Source organism: Centruroides vittatus, unplaced genomic scaffold (genome assembly GCF_030686945.1).
Source record: "Centruroides vittatus isolate TY-2023 unplaced genomic scaffold, ASM3068694v2 contig_3343, whole genome shotgun sequence".
Taxonomy (NCBI): domain Eukaryota; kingdom Metazoa; phylum Arthropoda; class Arachnida; order Scorpiones; family Buthidae; genus Centruroides; species Centruroides vittatus.
The window spans coordinates 11,957-27,858 of NW_027122147.1; the positions used below are offsets into that span (position 1 = coordinate 11,957).

Sequence of the window (15,902 nt, forward strand, 5' to 3'; positions counted from 1 at the left end):
TTTTCTCATATTTATGCTTTAGTTTTTGCAATTTTAGCCATTTTTTCGGAAAAGTGAAAATTTGTCCAGAATTCACCCACAAATGCTCTGGGCATTAAAAAAAGTGTGTTCTCCTAACCTTCTCATTTTTCATCCAGAATTTAGAAATGTAGGCATCTATATGCCCACTTTTCAGTCTTGATAATACTCATACTCTTTAAGCCTGCTTACCTGTTGATGAGGTTACAACTCTGCAGAGCCAATCTGGTAAGCCTGTACTTGCTCAAATTGCAGCCATCTTAAAATTTACCCAATGGAGAGCCAGACATGGCATACTGATAGTTGCAATGTCAAATGTTCATTGTGTCACAAACTGACTCACCAGTGAAAATGTTGCAAGTCAAAGTTGCAAAAATATACAAGTAAATGAAAACTCTGCTTGTATGTATAGTATTCTCTCAAAAATCTTCTTTTTCTTCTCAAGCATTATTAGTGTCATGTTCTGTAGGATTACTGCTGTTCAATTCAGCTTTATTTTAAAATCAGATACCTTTCCTGTACCAATCTTATCTTTTTTAATCAAGATTTGGGATTACCAATAACAGCTGTAGTTCCAGGTTGCCTCTGATTGAAATATTGTTCAAGACCCTCACTTCTTAATTTTAATGATCTGATAGGAACCAGTGTATTAAGTGAAATGTTACGATATTGCCCAGTATTCTCCCAAATAATAAATAAATAATTTTTCACAATATTTATCTTTTATGACTTAATCTTTTATATATAAGCTATTACAAATAAAGAAACTATTGAACTTTTTCAATTTCAATATCTTCTTCATTCTCCTCATTTTGTTTCGGTAAATATTTCCAATGGGAAACCGATATTTTTTCTCCAGATAGCCTTGAATACAATAAAGTTCGAGTTATAAAAGGCCCTGAAAATAACAAAAGATATTATTGTTGTATTTAGGATTTTATTTTATTACTTATTTTATGAAAGAGTTAAAAACTATTGCATAATATCACAGATAAATTCTCTCTCTGTTATTAATAACAACTTCTCTAGATATTTATTATTTTTCAAATTTTAAATATTCAAATATAAATATGAACCTTAAAAGATACTTAAAAAGTAATATTGCCTATTACACTTCACTTAATAAAACTTTCATTTCAAAACAATATAGTTATAAAGTAAAAAGTATAAAGTAAAGTAAAACTTGTTCTTTCAAATTTATTAATATAACTAATAATAATAATAATAAAGTTTACTGTTACAACTACTACTGTAATCATCCTTTAATCAAATAATTCATTATAATCCATTCACTGTTAGAAACCATAAACAAATAAAAAGTTTCATAATTTGTCCTTTTACACTACAGAAACAATCACAAAGTAGATCTTTTTATTTATTTATTTTGGATCTTTCCTGCCTGTGCATAAATTTGTTAAAAACTCCCTTCGCTATCAGTTAAGCTTAACATTACACATTGTATTGTAAAAGATAAATGGTAAAAGTAGAAAGTTAATTTTTTATTGAACTTTGTATAAGCTTAAAATTTAGAAATGTCCTAATAATTAACTCTTGCTTTTATTTTTTATTGCATTATATCAAGAATACTGTGAAAGCTGAAGAAAATTTATTTTTTTTACTTCTTATTGCATTTATGCAAATAAAAAGCATTTCTTTAAAACTTTTATTACATTTTTTATTTTCATAATGGACAGATTCAAAACATGCTCCATTTAACTTTCCAAAACTAAAACAAAGACCACCCTAATATACACATTTACATATTCAATTCAAACTTATTATATCAATAACTCTGTTTAATGTGACAAGCAGAAATAAATATTGAAATACTAGATTATAACAATATTCTAAAATATAATGATATAAACTGTGAAAGGTATTTCAAATGTATATTTTTAACATAACACAAAATTTAATGTTATCATAAAATAGAATTGTTATCTTAATACTTACCAGGAGTATCACCTTCTGGTTTATATCCATAAATAGTATTTAACAGAAAATTAAAATTTTCTTCCAAGTGTTCTATAGGCATGTTTAACTAAAATTATACAAAAATATTTAATGATTTTATAATATTTTTATATTCTGGGTAAAGTTTAATTATAATTAGAATTACTAAAAATAAAAGATAAAAATTTACTATGTGACTATGCCGGCTCTGAGTAGCCCACTTGACTATTCATGGAGTACTTGATGTTATATAGTTTTAATGGGTGTGGGTAGGGTTTATACAAAAACCGACTTATTAAAAAACTGGTTTTTGAATCTCAACTTCTCTACGAAACCAGTTTTAACTGGTTTTCGAATTTTCACCTCCCAAAAAATAGAGATAGGGAATATTTATAACTCCTTTTAAAACTTTTAAATTTATTTAATATTTATAAAATTTCAAAAATATAACAAAATAAAATTGACCGACATCTACACAAAACAAAACTAAAAAGAAATTGCTAGATTATTATATTAAACTATAAAATTTACTCCATATAAAACCATAAAGAAAAACGAATAACAATGCATGCCTACAAAATATTACTTTATATCTTATTTTTCCTAAGAAAATATGATGTTAGAAAGCAAAGAACGTCTATAGATCTATTGCTCAACCATGTCCTGTTTTTGCACACAAAATTGTCAGAAATAGGGAAAAAAAACTCACACTTGCTACTGAGCTGGATTTAATCGTTTTTAAAGTATTAAAAAATAATAAATAGAAATTTTTCATTCTTCTGTTTGTATTCTCTAATACTAAAAAGTCCTTTTTTAGTGTTTTAGGGCTGGACAAAGTCATTTCTTCAGATTCTTGAAGATATTTATGTATCGATTTTTCAATAGCATTTGTTAAAATCACTTGATTTTCTTCTTTGTCACTTTTTCATCATTGCAGTCATCTTCTATAGAATAATTTGGATATAATCTCAATAATATTTGTCCAGATAACTTAATAATAGCAGATTTTGCAGCTAGTGGAAGAAATACGCTAGATGACTTTGTTCAAACATTCTGCGGATTTTGTAAATAAAGGAGAAGTGTTACTAATCCCTTTTGTCTTCTATCTTGAATTCGTACCTCTACAGCATGTAACAACTAGAAACTAATTTCAGTTTTCAAATTTTTCAAATTCACATAACAAGAATTCAAATACACCTTCACTTGTAAATAAGTAGAACAACAAGATGCAAATCTTGTCGTTCTAAGGCATCAGCTGCTAAACATATTGGTCCTAAAACTTTAAGAAGCTCTTCAATTTTACAATATTCTGCTTCAATCTACGTGTGAGAAGCACCGATGTCATTCAAAGCTAAAACAACATATTTTTTTTAAGTGCACAAATCTTTCTATCGTTTTTCATTGTTGCAAGATTTTTTCCCTATTGTAGGGAGAATTGCACACTTTTTTTGTTTTTGTATTGATAGTTAGTTTATGAATCTTAGTATTTAACAATATACCCATTTTATGCTAGAGACAATTTTGTGTCAAAATGTTGATATTTTTAATCAAATAATTAATTAATTTTTATGTTTAAGTCTAAGCTCAAAAACCAGTTTTTCAAAACCATGTTTTAAAAACTGACAAACTCTAGGTGTGGGGCTCACCCCATCCTGATCAGGTGCTATTGTTTGCACCTGAGGTGCAAGCAATAGCAAGCACTGAATTGCACACCTACACACAGAGCATAGAGAATAGCAATAATACTGGGAATGGGTACATGGGAAAACTGAACTTTGGACACAAATACTTATGAAGGGTTGCATAGTGTTGTTTTGCACAAAAGAGAAACAAATTTAAATTTGTTTTAAATTTTTTTAGTAATTTCATTAATTTTTGTTTTATAAATTTGCCCACTTTTTAATTTTCTCAAATTTTAATTATAACTTAATTTTGATTGAATTGTTGGTATACATTAAAAATTACAAAAAACCATTTTACCTTTAAAAAGATTTATCCTACTGTTCTAATATAATTCTACACTTCATTTCTTCAGCTTCAACAAAATATTTTTTCTTCACTACAGTTAAATTTTACATACCTCTCCAATAGGAGTTTCAATCCATTGGAAGTCCAATTCAACAGGATGCTTTACACTTAAAAATTCAATCCCTTTAACAAATTTTTCTACAAGTAAAGTAATATCTTTTCCTATGTTACCTGATTAAAACACAAATAAAATGGATTATTAAAATTAGATTATTTTTCCAAGTTTAATTTATAATTTTCAATCATTTTAAAAACTATTATGTATTATTTACATTCATTTCTAACACATTATTTGTAAAACACTGAAAATGAATAACCAAGACATAAAATACTTAAGATAATGCACATTTAATGAAATAAATGATAATAAATAAAAATAAATTTATAATATATACTTTAATTGTATAGTTTTTGATAACAGTTATCTTTTCCTACCAAATTAATAATAAAATACAGCAATTTTCTTTATGATACCATATAGGAGATATATTACATTAGATAGTGGATAAATTTACTAAATAATCTTTTAACAGATTCTATGATTAACCATTGACTTACAGAGGGACTTTATCTGGAAGTTCTGTAAAATTAATACCTTAATTGCTAGAATTGTATAATTTTACTTTAACAGGGTTGGAAAAAGTGATAAAATTTCATTTTACATGACAGAATTTCAGTTTAACACAGTTTATAAAATATTCTTCAGTATTTTATTTTAATATTTTATTTAAAGTTAAGCATTTTCATTGATAAAAGTAATTTGGATAAAATTGGCCTATGCTAACTATTATGATGTTTTATCATGTCCCTGCTATTTTCGACTTACATTTTCTCCATTTATTTTATGATAATTTATTTTAACTCAATGTTTATAAATCAGATATTGTTACATATTTTGCAATTTAAATATTGCAACTAAATATTGACAAAATAACTTTCATTTTAATTGATGTGGCATTAAAGATATTATTCTTTGACAAAAATACTTATGATAAAAAAAATTGATTTGTTTTTATTTAGCAATAAATGCAAAATTTATTTTATTTCTCACATAAAAAATTATACTAAAAGTAGAAGAAAACTTACTTATGCTTACAAAGAAAATGAATAATATTCATTGAAATATTTTTAATGTATATCTTTTTCCTTCAGTCTTGAAATATCCTCATTATTAGAATAAAAAATTTATCATATATAATTATTTTTATGACATTTCTTACCTTTAGCTTTATTAGGAAATTTTGTTTTTAATAAGCCTCTTATTTTAGCTAATTCCATTATAATGTCTACATGAGCTACTAAATAATCAAACTCATCAACCTTGATTTCACCATCTTGGATCTAAAAATAAAAAGCTGTCCGTTAATTTTTTAAATCTTTTTTAACCTAAAATAAAATTATATAGAAAAGTAATTATTATAAAGTAGCAAACAATTTAAAACAATTTCCTCAAATTTAATCTATAAAATATATTAAAATTTTTAATTTTTAAGCTTATAGAGCTTAAAGCTTGACATTAGCTTTAAGAGAAAAGCTAATATCATCAAAATATTCTTTAATTAGTTAAACTATAATTATTATAATTTTAAAAATTCTTATTTGTTTTTCATTAAAAATTAACATTACTGAAAATTTTTTATCACTTTTTAGCTTACTTTAGCTTTATTATTTGAATCATTTATTTAATACAATTATTATATTTTAATCTAGCAAAAATAGTAAACTTTTTCTACAGTACAGATCTGTGAGGAATAATATTCTTCACTAAAACTACAAAAAAAAATTATTAGCATTTTTAATATGACAGTAATTCATAATTTAACAACATTTTAATATTCAGCATTGTAAAATAATAATATACAAGTGGAATTCAAAAATAACCAGAATTTTCTCTGGATGGTGAATTCCTTCTAGTACAAGTTTCCCATGCTAGGTGAGTGTTCAATGAACCTATCTACATCAGTTCATCAAATGGTGTTGTTGTCAGAGACTATGTTTTGCAACAGTGACCTGTTTTTTGAGACTTTTTCAATGCATTTTCCTACCTATTTCTTTGAAGTGAGAGGGATGGTGCATTTGGAATTTGTATCTCAGAGTCAAAAGATTAACCAGAATTTTTATCTGGAAGTTTTGAGAAGGATACAAGATTTGCAGAAGAAAATCTCAAGTTATGGCAAGTTATGGCAAATAGGTGACTGGATTTTCCACCACAATACTCCTGCCCATAACATGATGTGTTCAACAGTTTTTTGACCAAAAACAGTATGATCCTGTGTTTCACCTTCCCTATTCATACCCCATACGACTTTATTTTTTTGTTTCCCCAGATGAAAAACGTCCTCAAAGGGAAAAAGATTTTCTGATGTGGAAGAAGTGAAACAAAAACAGCAAAAAAACTAAAAGACATACATACACATTAATGAATTCACCAACTATGTTTGAGCAGTTAAAGAAACATCTTGATAAGTATATTGCATAAAATGGAGAGCACTTTCATGGTGACTAATGTTAAACATGTAAAATAAATACACAATTTTTTATAAACGAATTCTGGTTTTTTTTGGTTCTTCCTCATATTATAACTCTCTGAAATATTATAAAAATATTTCAATTTAAAAAAAAAATTGCTCAGATAGAAAATGGCAAATAAATTATCCATTAATTGTAATTTATGAATATGAAACTTATTCACAGCAAAAAAGTTGCTGCCACTTTTCAAATTTTATGATATATAAGCATAGTGATATATTGTGATTTTAACCATTTCATTGATATTTTACTGTTATAAAATGTCAATAAAATAATTGAAAAAATAACACACTTTACACCAGGAATGATAATAAAGAGAAATAGCAGTAAAACGGCAATGAAATGGTTAAAATTATAATATATAAAATAAGTTATATAATAGTTCATCTTTATAAAATTTGCTATTGTTAATCATAGAGATAGTAAAAACATGGGTACATGACATCTTGGCGACAATCAACTGGACAATAGTCAAGTGGGCGACTGTTAATTAGGCAACAGAAATTTAAAAATTTTTGCACACTGAGAGAGCATACAATTTTGTAGATATATATATTCACAAATTTATATATACAGTAGAGAGTCGTTAATCGGAATCAATTGGGGACTGGGTTGTTCAGATTAGTGATTTGTTCCGATTACCAATTATGTACAAAAAAATACATTAACCTGTCCGATGTTCATATTTTTCTCCGTTGCGTGTCGCTTCGTGTTGAATTTTCGTCGATTTTAAGCCTAACGAAAATTTTTATAATAATAATCGAGGCTATCGTATCGTTAAAAATTATTTCTTCATTTTGTACAAACAAAATAAATATATTGAAGAATATAAAAACATGAAAATTATACTTTAGAAGTAAATCTAGTATCAAAAACGTTCAATTCAGCACGACACAGTCCGACTGAAAATCGTTCCGATTACCGGTGATTCAGATTACTGGGGTTCTGATTAACGACTCTCTACTGTATATTTATTTATTTGTAAATATTGGTAAAATATATTACATATAAATATAAATATGGTTAAGACTTATGAGGTACGAGTTATTTCCAACTTAGGAAATGTTTTAGAACAATGTATTGTAGAACAATGCATTGTTAATTATTGTATGTCAGAAGCAGTTAACAAAGCCCATCAAAGCATTTTTCCCATCAAAGCATCAAAGCCCATTGTTTTCAAAGCAGTTCTTTGAAAACAAATCTTTTGAAGGTCATTTTTACTTTCTTGTTTTAATGTATAATGTAATATATTTTTAATTTTATGTAATTATTGTCTTTGTTTTTATATACACTTGTTAGTTTTCAGGAGTAGATATTGACTACTACTTCAGGACTTTTCTATTTACTTGTAAATATAAATAAATAAATATGTAACATGTATAAATACGCTTGTTAATTACAAAATCGTTCTTTTAACTCATTTCTTAAAAAAATATTATTTACCGGATACTAGATCAACAGAAAAGAATTGTGATTTTAATAAAGAAAACAATAAAAAATTTTGTAGTTTGTCTATTGCTGATCTCTTATTTTGTCATTCAGATTTCTGACACCCAGTTGGCAATAACCCAATTGACCATTGCCCAGATGACCATTGCTCACATGCCGTCACCAGTTGATATGGTGTCCCTAAAAATAAACAGATATCTATAAGTTAGATCACATTCAGAAAGGATAATAATTAAATTAATTAATAAATAATTCGGTTAAAGTATACCTAGGTAACCCCTATCGCATTTCTTCCAGTCACCATCTTGTCTACGATTATGCGACTGCACAATTATACACAAGTGATTAGCAAATATTACCATTTTCATTTTAATTAGAATGAAAATTCTTAATTAAATTAATAAGTAATTACTAGAATAAATAATTACTCACAAATTGCATGTTTCTAATCCTACTTCCTTCATTTTTCTTCACAAACATTTGATGTGGTTGCTGACTCACATGAAGATTTCCTTTTATTTGATAATTTAACATTCTATATTTTCTTTGCTTTCACTTTTTCCTTGCCATCATTCTTGTTTTTAAAAGATTCTGGAGCAACAGGTACTGTGTCCGGTTCGGTCCATTTTGATATTTTGCAAGACCCTGGATATATCCAACTAACATGTTTTGTAAATAACTTAAAATGTTTTCCAGGTGTTTTCAAATGCCATTTAACATACTTTTTGCACATAAACGAATAGAGGAATGAGTCTGATAATTCGGCAATATAATAGATTGGTAAATTCTTTCTGTTTTTTAATGTATCCCATAATCGTTCTATCTTCTATGTATTTTCACCAGTTATTGGATTTATGAAGTTTTCGGAATGGTTGACAGTCCTATGTTCTATGTCTATTCCTTCTAAATCATCTATTATTATTATAGCCTTTCCACTCATCTATTACCACGACACTACCAGAATCAACAAATTTCAATATAATCCGGTTTAACGTAACTTCACTTCTGTCATTTACCTGACATACAAAACAAGAGTCATCTTCTTGACAGATCCCACCAACAACCCATCTAGTACCCTTTAGTTTTCTTCCTTTTTCATACTTTCATTCGGCAATTACTGTTTCATCAATCTCTACCATTTTGTTTGGTCCACCGATTTTTAAAGATGGCATATTATGTAAAGAAATCATCATTACTAACCTTAAGAAGTTGGCCCAGTCTGTAGCTGTTCTTTTACAAATACCGACAGCCAAAGCAGTAGTAGTTAATGTACTGTACATTCCAAACAAATTAAATGCCATATGAATGATAGTATGTCTGCCCAAGAGATGCATCCAAACCTTCCTTTAAATGTGCAGTCGAATGAGGAAAAATTCTTTTTGCAACAATTACAGCATACCATAATAGAGTTCCTGTCTAGTCTATATATTAGTTTGTGCCTTTTGGAACATTTATTACATATGTCCTCAATATGTTGTAGACCTAACCAAATAGCAAACTTTACATCAGAGGGTATATTTTTATCCAAACCTAATTCTTCAAAATTGTTTTCCATCAGGGAAAAAAATTTCCTTGAATTACATTTCATCAAAAGACATCATTATTATATTCTTCTAAAGACATTGTTATAACTATTAATAGAAATATTGTTAATTAACATAATAAATGCAATAAATTTAGCCAAAAAATAACATTTATACCTTTATATAAAGATAGAATCCAAAAAAATTCGAAATTACTTGAAAAAACTAGAGCCAATTACAAAATCTCCACAAAATGGAATACCATCATTTGCATATAACCACATTCATAAGAATTAATACATAATACATTAATTTGCATAAAAATTAAGCAAAGTTGATAAAGACGCCTTCTACTTTTTTTTTTCAAAAAGCTCCTTCATCGAGATTACCAAAAGCAAGGCGATAGGGGTTACCTAGGTATACTTTAACCAATAATTAATTTAATTATAATGCAAATATAATTACATATGATATTTAGCTATCAGAAAATCTGTGCTTTGATTTTTGGATTATACACTGCTGGCCATCCAAAATGCAACACCAAGAAAGACCAGAGATATCACAGCCAAATTTATTTGGGAGATAACACGTTGTACAAAGATCAAATGATTGAAAATACAGTCTCTTGTGAAGTAAGGAAGATGATGGAATCAGTATGGAGTGTTGCCACCATTGCTGGCTATAACCGCTGCTACATGCCTCGGCATTGAGTCAAAGAGGCTTTAAATATGTTGTTGGGATATAGCATTCCATGCTGCTTCCACATATTGCCAAAGTTGATCTGTGTAGCATCAGGTGGTGTATCCTGGGTTAGTTGTTCTGTAATCATCGACCAGATGTTTTCTATAGGTGAGAGATCGGGAGAACAAGGAGGCCAAGGCAGCAATGCAATCTGAAGGGCAAAGAAGAAGTCTTGAGCAATGCATGGCATATGTGGTCACGCATTATCCTGTTGAAATGCAGTCATTGGCAAGCTCTGAAGGTAAGGGAAGACAACAAGCTCCAACACCTCAGAAATATAGCGCTGGCTGGTCAGTGTACTGGCAAATCATACTAGAGGGTTGCGGGAGTGGAATCCAATACCACCCCAAACCATAATACCGGGTCTAGGACCAGTATGGCAATGCATAAGGCAACAGTTCGGCAGTCTCTCACCACAGTGTCTCCAGACTCTAATCCAACCATCGCGGTGTTACAGGCAGAAGTGGGATTCATCAGTAAAAACAATGTCATTCCATTCGGTTGTCCATGTCCGTTGTTCATTGCACCATTGCTGGCACAAATACCTGTGGTTTTGACTCAATGGTACATGCAGCAATGGATGCCTTGTGGACATTCCACTCTGCTGCAAACGACGTTGAATGGTACACATGGACACCAATTATTGCACAACAGACCGAATTTGTTGTGATGTGGCACAGCAATCCATCACTGCCATGCGCACAATATGCCTGTCATCACGTGCAGTGGTGCAACGAGGTCAATAGGTCAATGGGTGCAATAGGTCCTGTCGCTCCTGCATCCAGCGGTTACATATCTGCATCACAGTTGCTTGCTTACATCTGATACAATCACCGATTTCTCTGAAGGATAATTCACAATCCCTATAGACAACTATTCTTCCTCAGTCGAACTCAGAAACGTGCTCAAAAGACACTCATTTTCTTCTGCATGGCATACTGAAGCTGCTTACTCCAAAAAAATGCACGAAAGAACAATTCCAATACTTCAAAACAGCCTTCTATTCTCCCTTTATATAGCACTTGCAGGTGGTGTAACAGGTGCCTATGATGTATATCTGCACTGAAATGCTAATCATTTGCACGTCTCATCACTGCAAATGCATGGTGCAAATTTTACTTGATTTGGATGCTTCCTTCAGGGTGTTGCATTTTCAACGGCCAGCAGTGTAGTAAGAAATATATATATCACAAAAGTTAAAAACTAAATAAATTTAAGCTAGTATTCTTGCAAAAGTTATTGCATAAAAGAAAATAAAATTTTGTTTTAATTTTTTGAAAGAAAAAAGAACAACAAATACAATCAGTCCCAATTTATGACTACATGACTTTCAATTATCTGTATTTAAAAAAACTGAAACTAGTGTACTGAAAAAATTATTTTCAATTCCAAACAATTAATTACACTTTCTAATGTTACAATGCAATGTAAACATTAAAAATATGAAGAATTGAGTCCAAACATTATTTTATTTTCTGGAGTTATATTTTGCTTCAGTTCTTTTTCTTATTTTGGAAAGTTTTTTTGTTAAAAGGGCAAAAACTTGCACCCTCCATTTAAAATTGTCAGTACTTTTACGTCAAACCTATTTTCTTGAATATGCCACCTTTTGATAAGTCTATGATCTCTGTTTTCTCTTATATTCCATATGAAAGCAGATAATTAAGGTTACAAATAAACACTAAAGCCCCACACCAAACACAGCACCTTGCCACTACAACCTTGTATTGTCATCCTTTTACAAGTTTTACAATGCAGCATTCTGAGTGGGACATAAGGTGAGTGCTTTGACATTGCATTCAAAAGCAGCATAAACTATAAAATTTTGTAATCATTCTGAGAACAGATTCTTGAGAAATAGCTTGATAGCAGAAAATTTACAACCACAGAAAAACTTGAGAAAATTGGGTATTAAACTTGTAAACTTGAAACTCTAACTCAAAGTCAGAATTTTTTTTGCCCATCAAACTTCAACTCAATGAGGTTTTACTGTATTCAGTCATTAATTATTTAAAAAAATAAAATTGTAATCATTCTTCACCCAAAAACCTAATAACCGGTGCCAGTCCACTTAAATTATATGGCAAACGTTTTCGAACACTTCACTGCGCCTTTCCTCAAGCCTTCTAATCTTCTTACAACAAATTTTTGAACAAACGAAGTCATATTTCCGTTACGCACATGCCAACCGAATAAAATTTAAAAATTAAAAAACCAAAAAAAAAAAAATTAAAAAATTTGGTTTTTGGGTGAAGAATTATTTACAATCCGGTGTTGTAGTAGGAGTTTATGAAAATTGTAATCATTAAATAATTTTATATCTTACTTGTTTAATAACTGATTTCCCTCCTGAAATCCAAGCACCAGCATCCATAGCTTTTATTTGATCTTCAGAATTCTAAAAATAAGTAAATTATTACATTAGATTAATATTATTTGGAGATTAATAATTCAACAAACACTACAGTTATTTGTTATGTGTAATTAATATTCAAGTGATATATGAATAATTAGAGATTAAATCTATCAGTAGTTAAATCACCAAAAGTCAATAATATTTTAAATCTGGGGATATGTTTCTCAGATCATTTCACTAAAAGATAATTATCTATTTCTTAAGAACTACGCATTCCAGTATTTTAACTTTCTGGCACTATTATTTTGTTATAGACCAATTTAGCAACTAAATAATATTCCATATTTAATATGTAACATTTGATGTCATTTGTTACTCAGCAATGTTGCTAACTGAGTCATAATTATCAATTTTAAATGTTACCTAATAGAATAAATTTATTTGCCATAATCTATAATTTTAACACAAATTTGTATTTCGTTTTCAATACATTTTGTATGTAAAAGTCATGTACCCATCTTTTCAGTAGCAGTGACAATTTCACAATGAAATTAATTAGTAAATGTAAATTATATTTTATGCTGTTAATCACACTATATGGATTCCCTAACGTTTGTTTCCTCTTTTCTCAATACTTTTCAACATTTTCATTTTTTGAATTGAAATCACTATTAGGGTCGATTTACACACAACAGTGACATGCCGGCACAGTGCAGTAAGCATCAATAAATATCACACATAGCCAATCAGAGTTCCATCTACGACACTTGTACAATTGACAGAATACAGATCATGTGTCGTAGCTGATTGGCAATGTGTGATATTTATCAATGTTTATGCACCAAACAGTCACTGTGCCGGCACGTCATTGTTGTGTGTAAATTGATCCTTATTCTGCTATCTGAGGTTTTGTTTTAGATGCTGTTGAAATTTCAGCAAAACAAATATTTTGGGCATGACTAGTCTTACAGGGAATCCCTGTTGCATGACTCTTGTAGAAACAAGCAAGCATGTCAGCAATTCATGTGGAAAGCAGTCATGCATGGTACAATTACTTTTATTAATGTGGCCAGAATTTCTTGATCTGAATTAGTCAAAACACTAAAAATCCTGTTTCCAGGTTGGACCTAAAACACAAGTTATAATAAAAATACAAGTTACTAAAAAATCCTGCATTATAAGAAAATGAATATAAATAATATCAAAAATACTATTTTTTCTTCTCATAATAAAACACCAATAAGAATTGTTACTTTTAAGTTATAACATGACCCTTATTTATGAGAATCTATATATATAATCGAGACGAGTTGATGATAATAATACGGTAATAATAATTAGCGCAGAGTCCAAACGGTTAGGAGTTGAAAATTGAAATTTGGTACACAGTTAGGGTACATCACGAGAACGCACACTAAGAAGGGATTTTTCAAAATTCCTCCCCACGGGAGAGGGACAGGAATAAGGCTTAACACTTCCATCAACAATGAAAGTGTTACGTAATAATGGAATTGTTAAGAGAAAGCAACGTGCAAGACACAGATGCAGTTTTTTTTTGTTTTTGCAGGAAATCGAACATATTTTTAGACCCATCTAAGAATTCTCTAATTAGTCTGGAAACAGGTGATCTCAATTCTTGCATTCTGTGAAAATGGGTAAGGTTGACTATAATGTAATAATCTTAATCTTCACTATCGTTAATTTTGCCCGAGCAACGTCCGGCCCACCTGCTAGTTTAAGTATAATTACAAAATACAATCATTGGCTGATTTCTTTTTCTCTCTTATCCATTAACAAAAACAAACTATTTAATACAACAAACACTAACCACTTACAACAATAAAATATTCTATCACAGGTGTAACAACACTGAAATTCTTGCATGCTATGATCAGATGGCTCATCGATTAAAGTCTCCATTTTCTTTGTTTCACTCATGTTGTATTTTTGTTCACTAGCATTCTATTCAATAATTTCAATAACTGAAAAATATTTTATTTTACTCAATTTTACTAGTTTTCTGCTTATGTAATGAAACTAACTTTAATTTTCTTATCATTAATTAAAGAAATGTCTAATAACTACTCATTTGCTTCTATCATTTCATATTAGTTCCATTTATATCAATGAGTAACCTAATAAATATTCTCATTTATTTTACTTTATTTAGAATAATTAGTTGATAAGTAAATACAAGAGTTGTATGAAATAATTAACACGTCAGTCTAGTAGTGTTACAAACATGATTTATTAGTGTAATTAAGACATACTTAATAAGAAATGCTTACTGGACCTAAGTAACAAAATTAAATATATTCACACCTTTGACGTGTCCAACATAACATATAATTCTATAAAAACGTTTTTGATCCCTTTAAGAGATCTTCTTCAGTTAATGTTTACAAAGAAACAAACAAAAAATTTGAATTTAAAAAAGAACGAATATTTCAAAACTGGTTGTGCATCTAACAGTAAAAACGTAAATCCGTTCTTAACGTAAAATTTAAACATCCAAAATAATCCTAGCACACGTATATAAATTACCCAAAGGTAAAAAACAATATTAAACAGGAATAAAGTAAAGCAGCTTCTGCGAAGTCGTAAAATTACGTCATATCCGTTTTATAGAAAGACTTCCAGATCATGGATAAACTGTCGGAGTCTCTATGATTAATGCACTGTTTGTTGAGATGTGCTAAGCATTTTCAAAATACATAGAATGTATTTGTATTTCCATTTTTTCTATGTATTTTACTGCTTGTCCTGACCTTGTATGTTTAATAATCTCTGCCTTGTCCCAATAAACCGTAACATCCTGCTCCTTGGCAAATGCAGCTAGTATCGTACTATCCATGTTTTTATTGACTGTGTATTTATGTTCCTCGATCCTTTTTTTCAAATTCCTCATGGTAGCCCCTACGTAAACTAGGTCAGAGTTGAATCTATTATCTTTCAACAATATCGAGTAAACTCCTGTGAGGGTATCGTATCTATATCTTTCCTTATCATTTCTCAAAAGTCTGTAAACTGTAGGATTACGTCTATAAACTATGTGAATATTCCTTTTTCTGGCCACTTTCTTAGTAACTTGGTTTAAAAATGGTAAGTAACTAAGGACAATCCTTTCTTTATGTTCGTTCTCCTTTATGCGTCGGCTGTGTGGCTGGAAGGTCTTAATAAGGGTAGCCACCATTTGCCTTCTGTAACCTTGTCGAAGCGCTATTTTGCGTATGTAATCTAACTCTCTGTACATATCATATATGCTGGTACAGTGCATGTGAGCTCTCTTTATCCATGATTTAAAA

At 29.4% G+C, this 15,902-nt stretch overlaps 1 protein-coding gene across 1 annotated transcript in view; it reads right to left on the reverse strand.

Annotated features, from left to right (window-relative positions):
• Nucleotides 1-733: 733 nt before the first annotated feature.
• The window catches only part of mRpL1 (mitochondrial ribosomal protein L1), a 43,289-nt gene continuing 28,120 nt past the window's right edge, over nucleotides 734-15,902 (reverse strand). The window contains exons 6-10 of the mRNA XM_067268759.1: nucleotides 12,568-12,639; nucleotides 5,220-5,340; nucleotides 4,052-4,170; nucleotides 1,972-2,059; nucleotides 734-916 (exon numbers count right to left, since the gene is read on the reverse strand). Coding sequence (XP_067124860.1) covers nucleotides 786-916; nucleotides 1,972-2,059; nucleotides 4,052-4,170; nucleotides 5,220-5,340; nucleotides 12,568-12,639 — 531 coding nt within the window. The 3' untranslated portion in view covers nucleotides 734-785. The remainder of the gene's footprint in view (nucleotides 917-1,971; nucleotides 2,060-4,051; nucleotides 4,171-5,219; nucleotides 5,341-12,567; nucleotides 12,640-15,902) is intronic.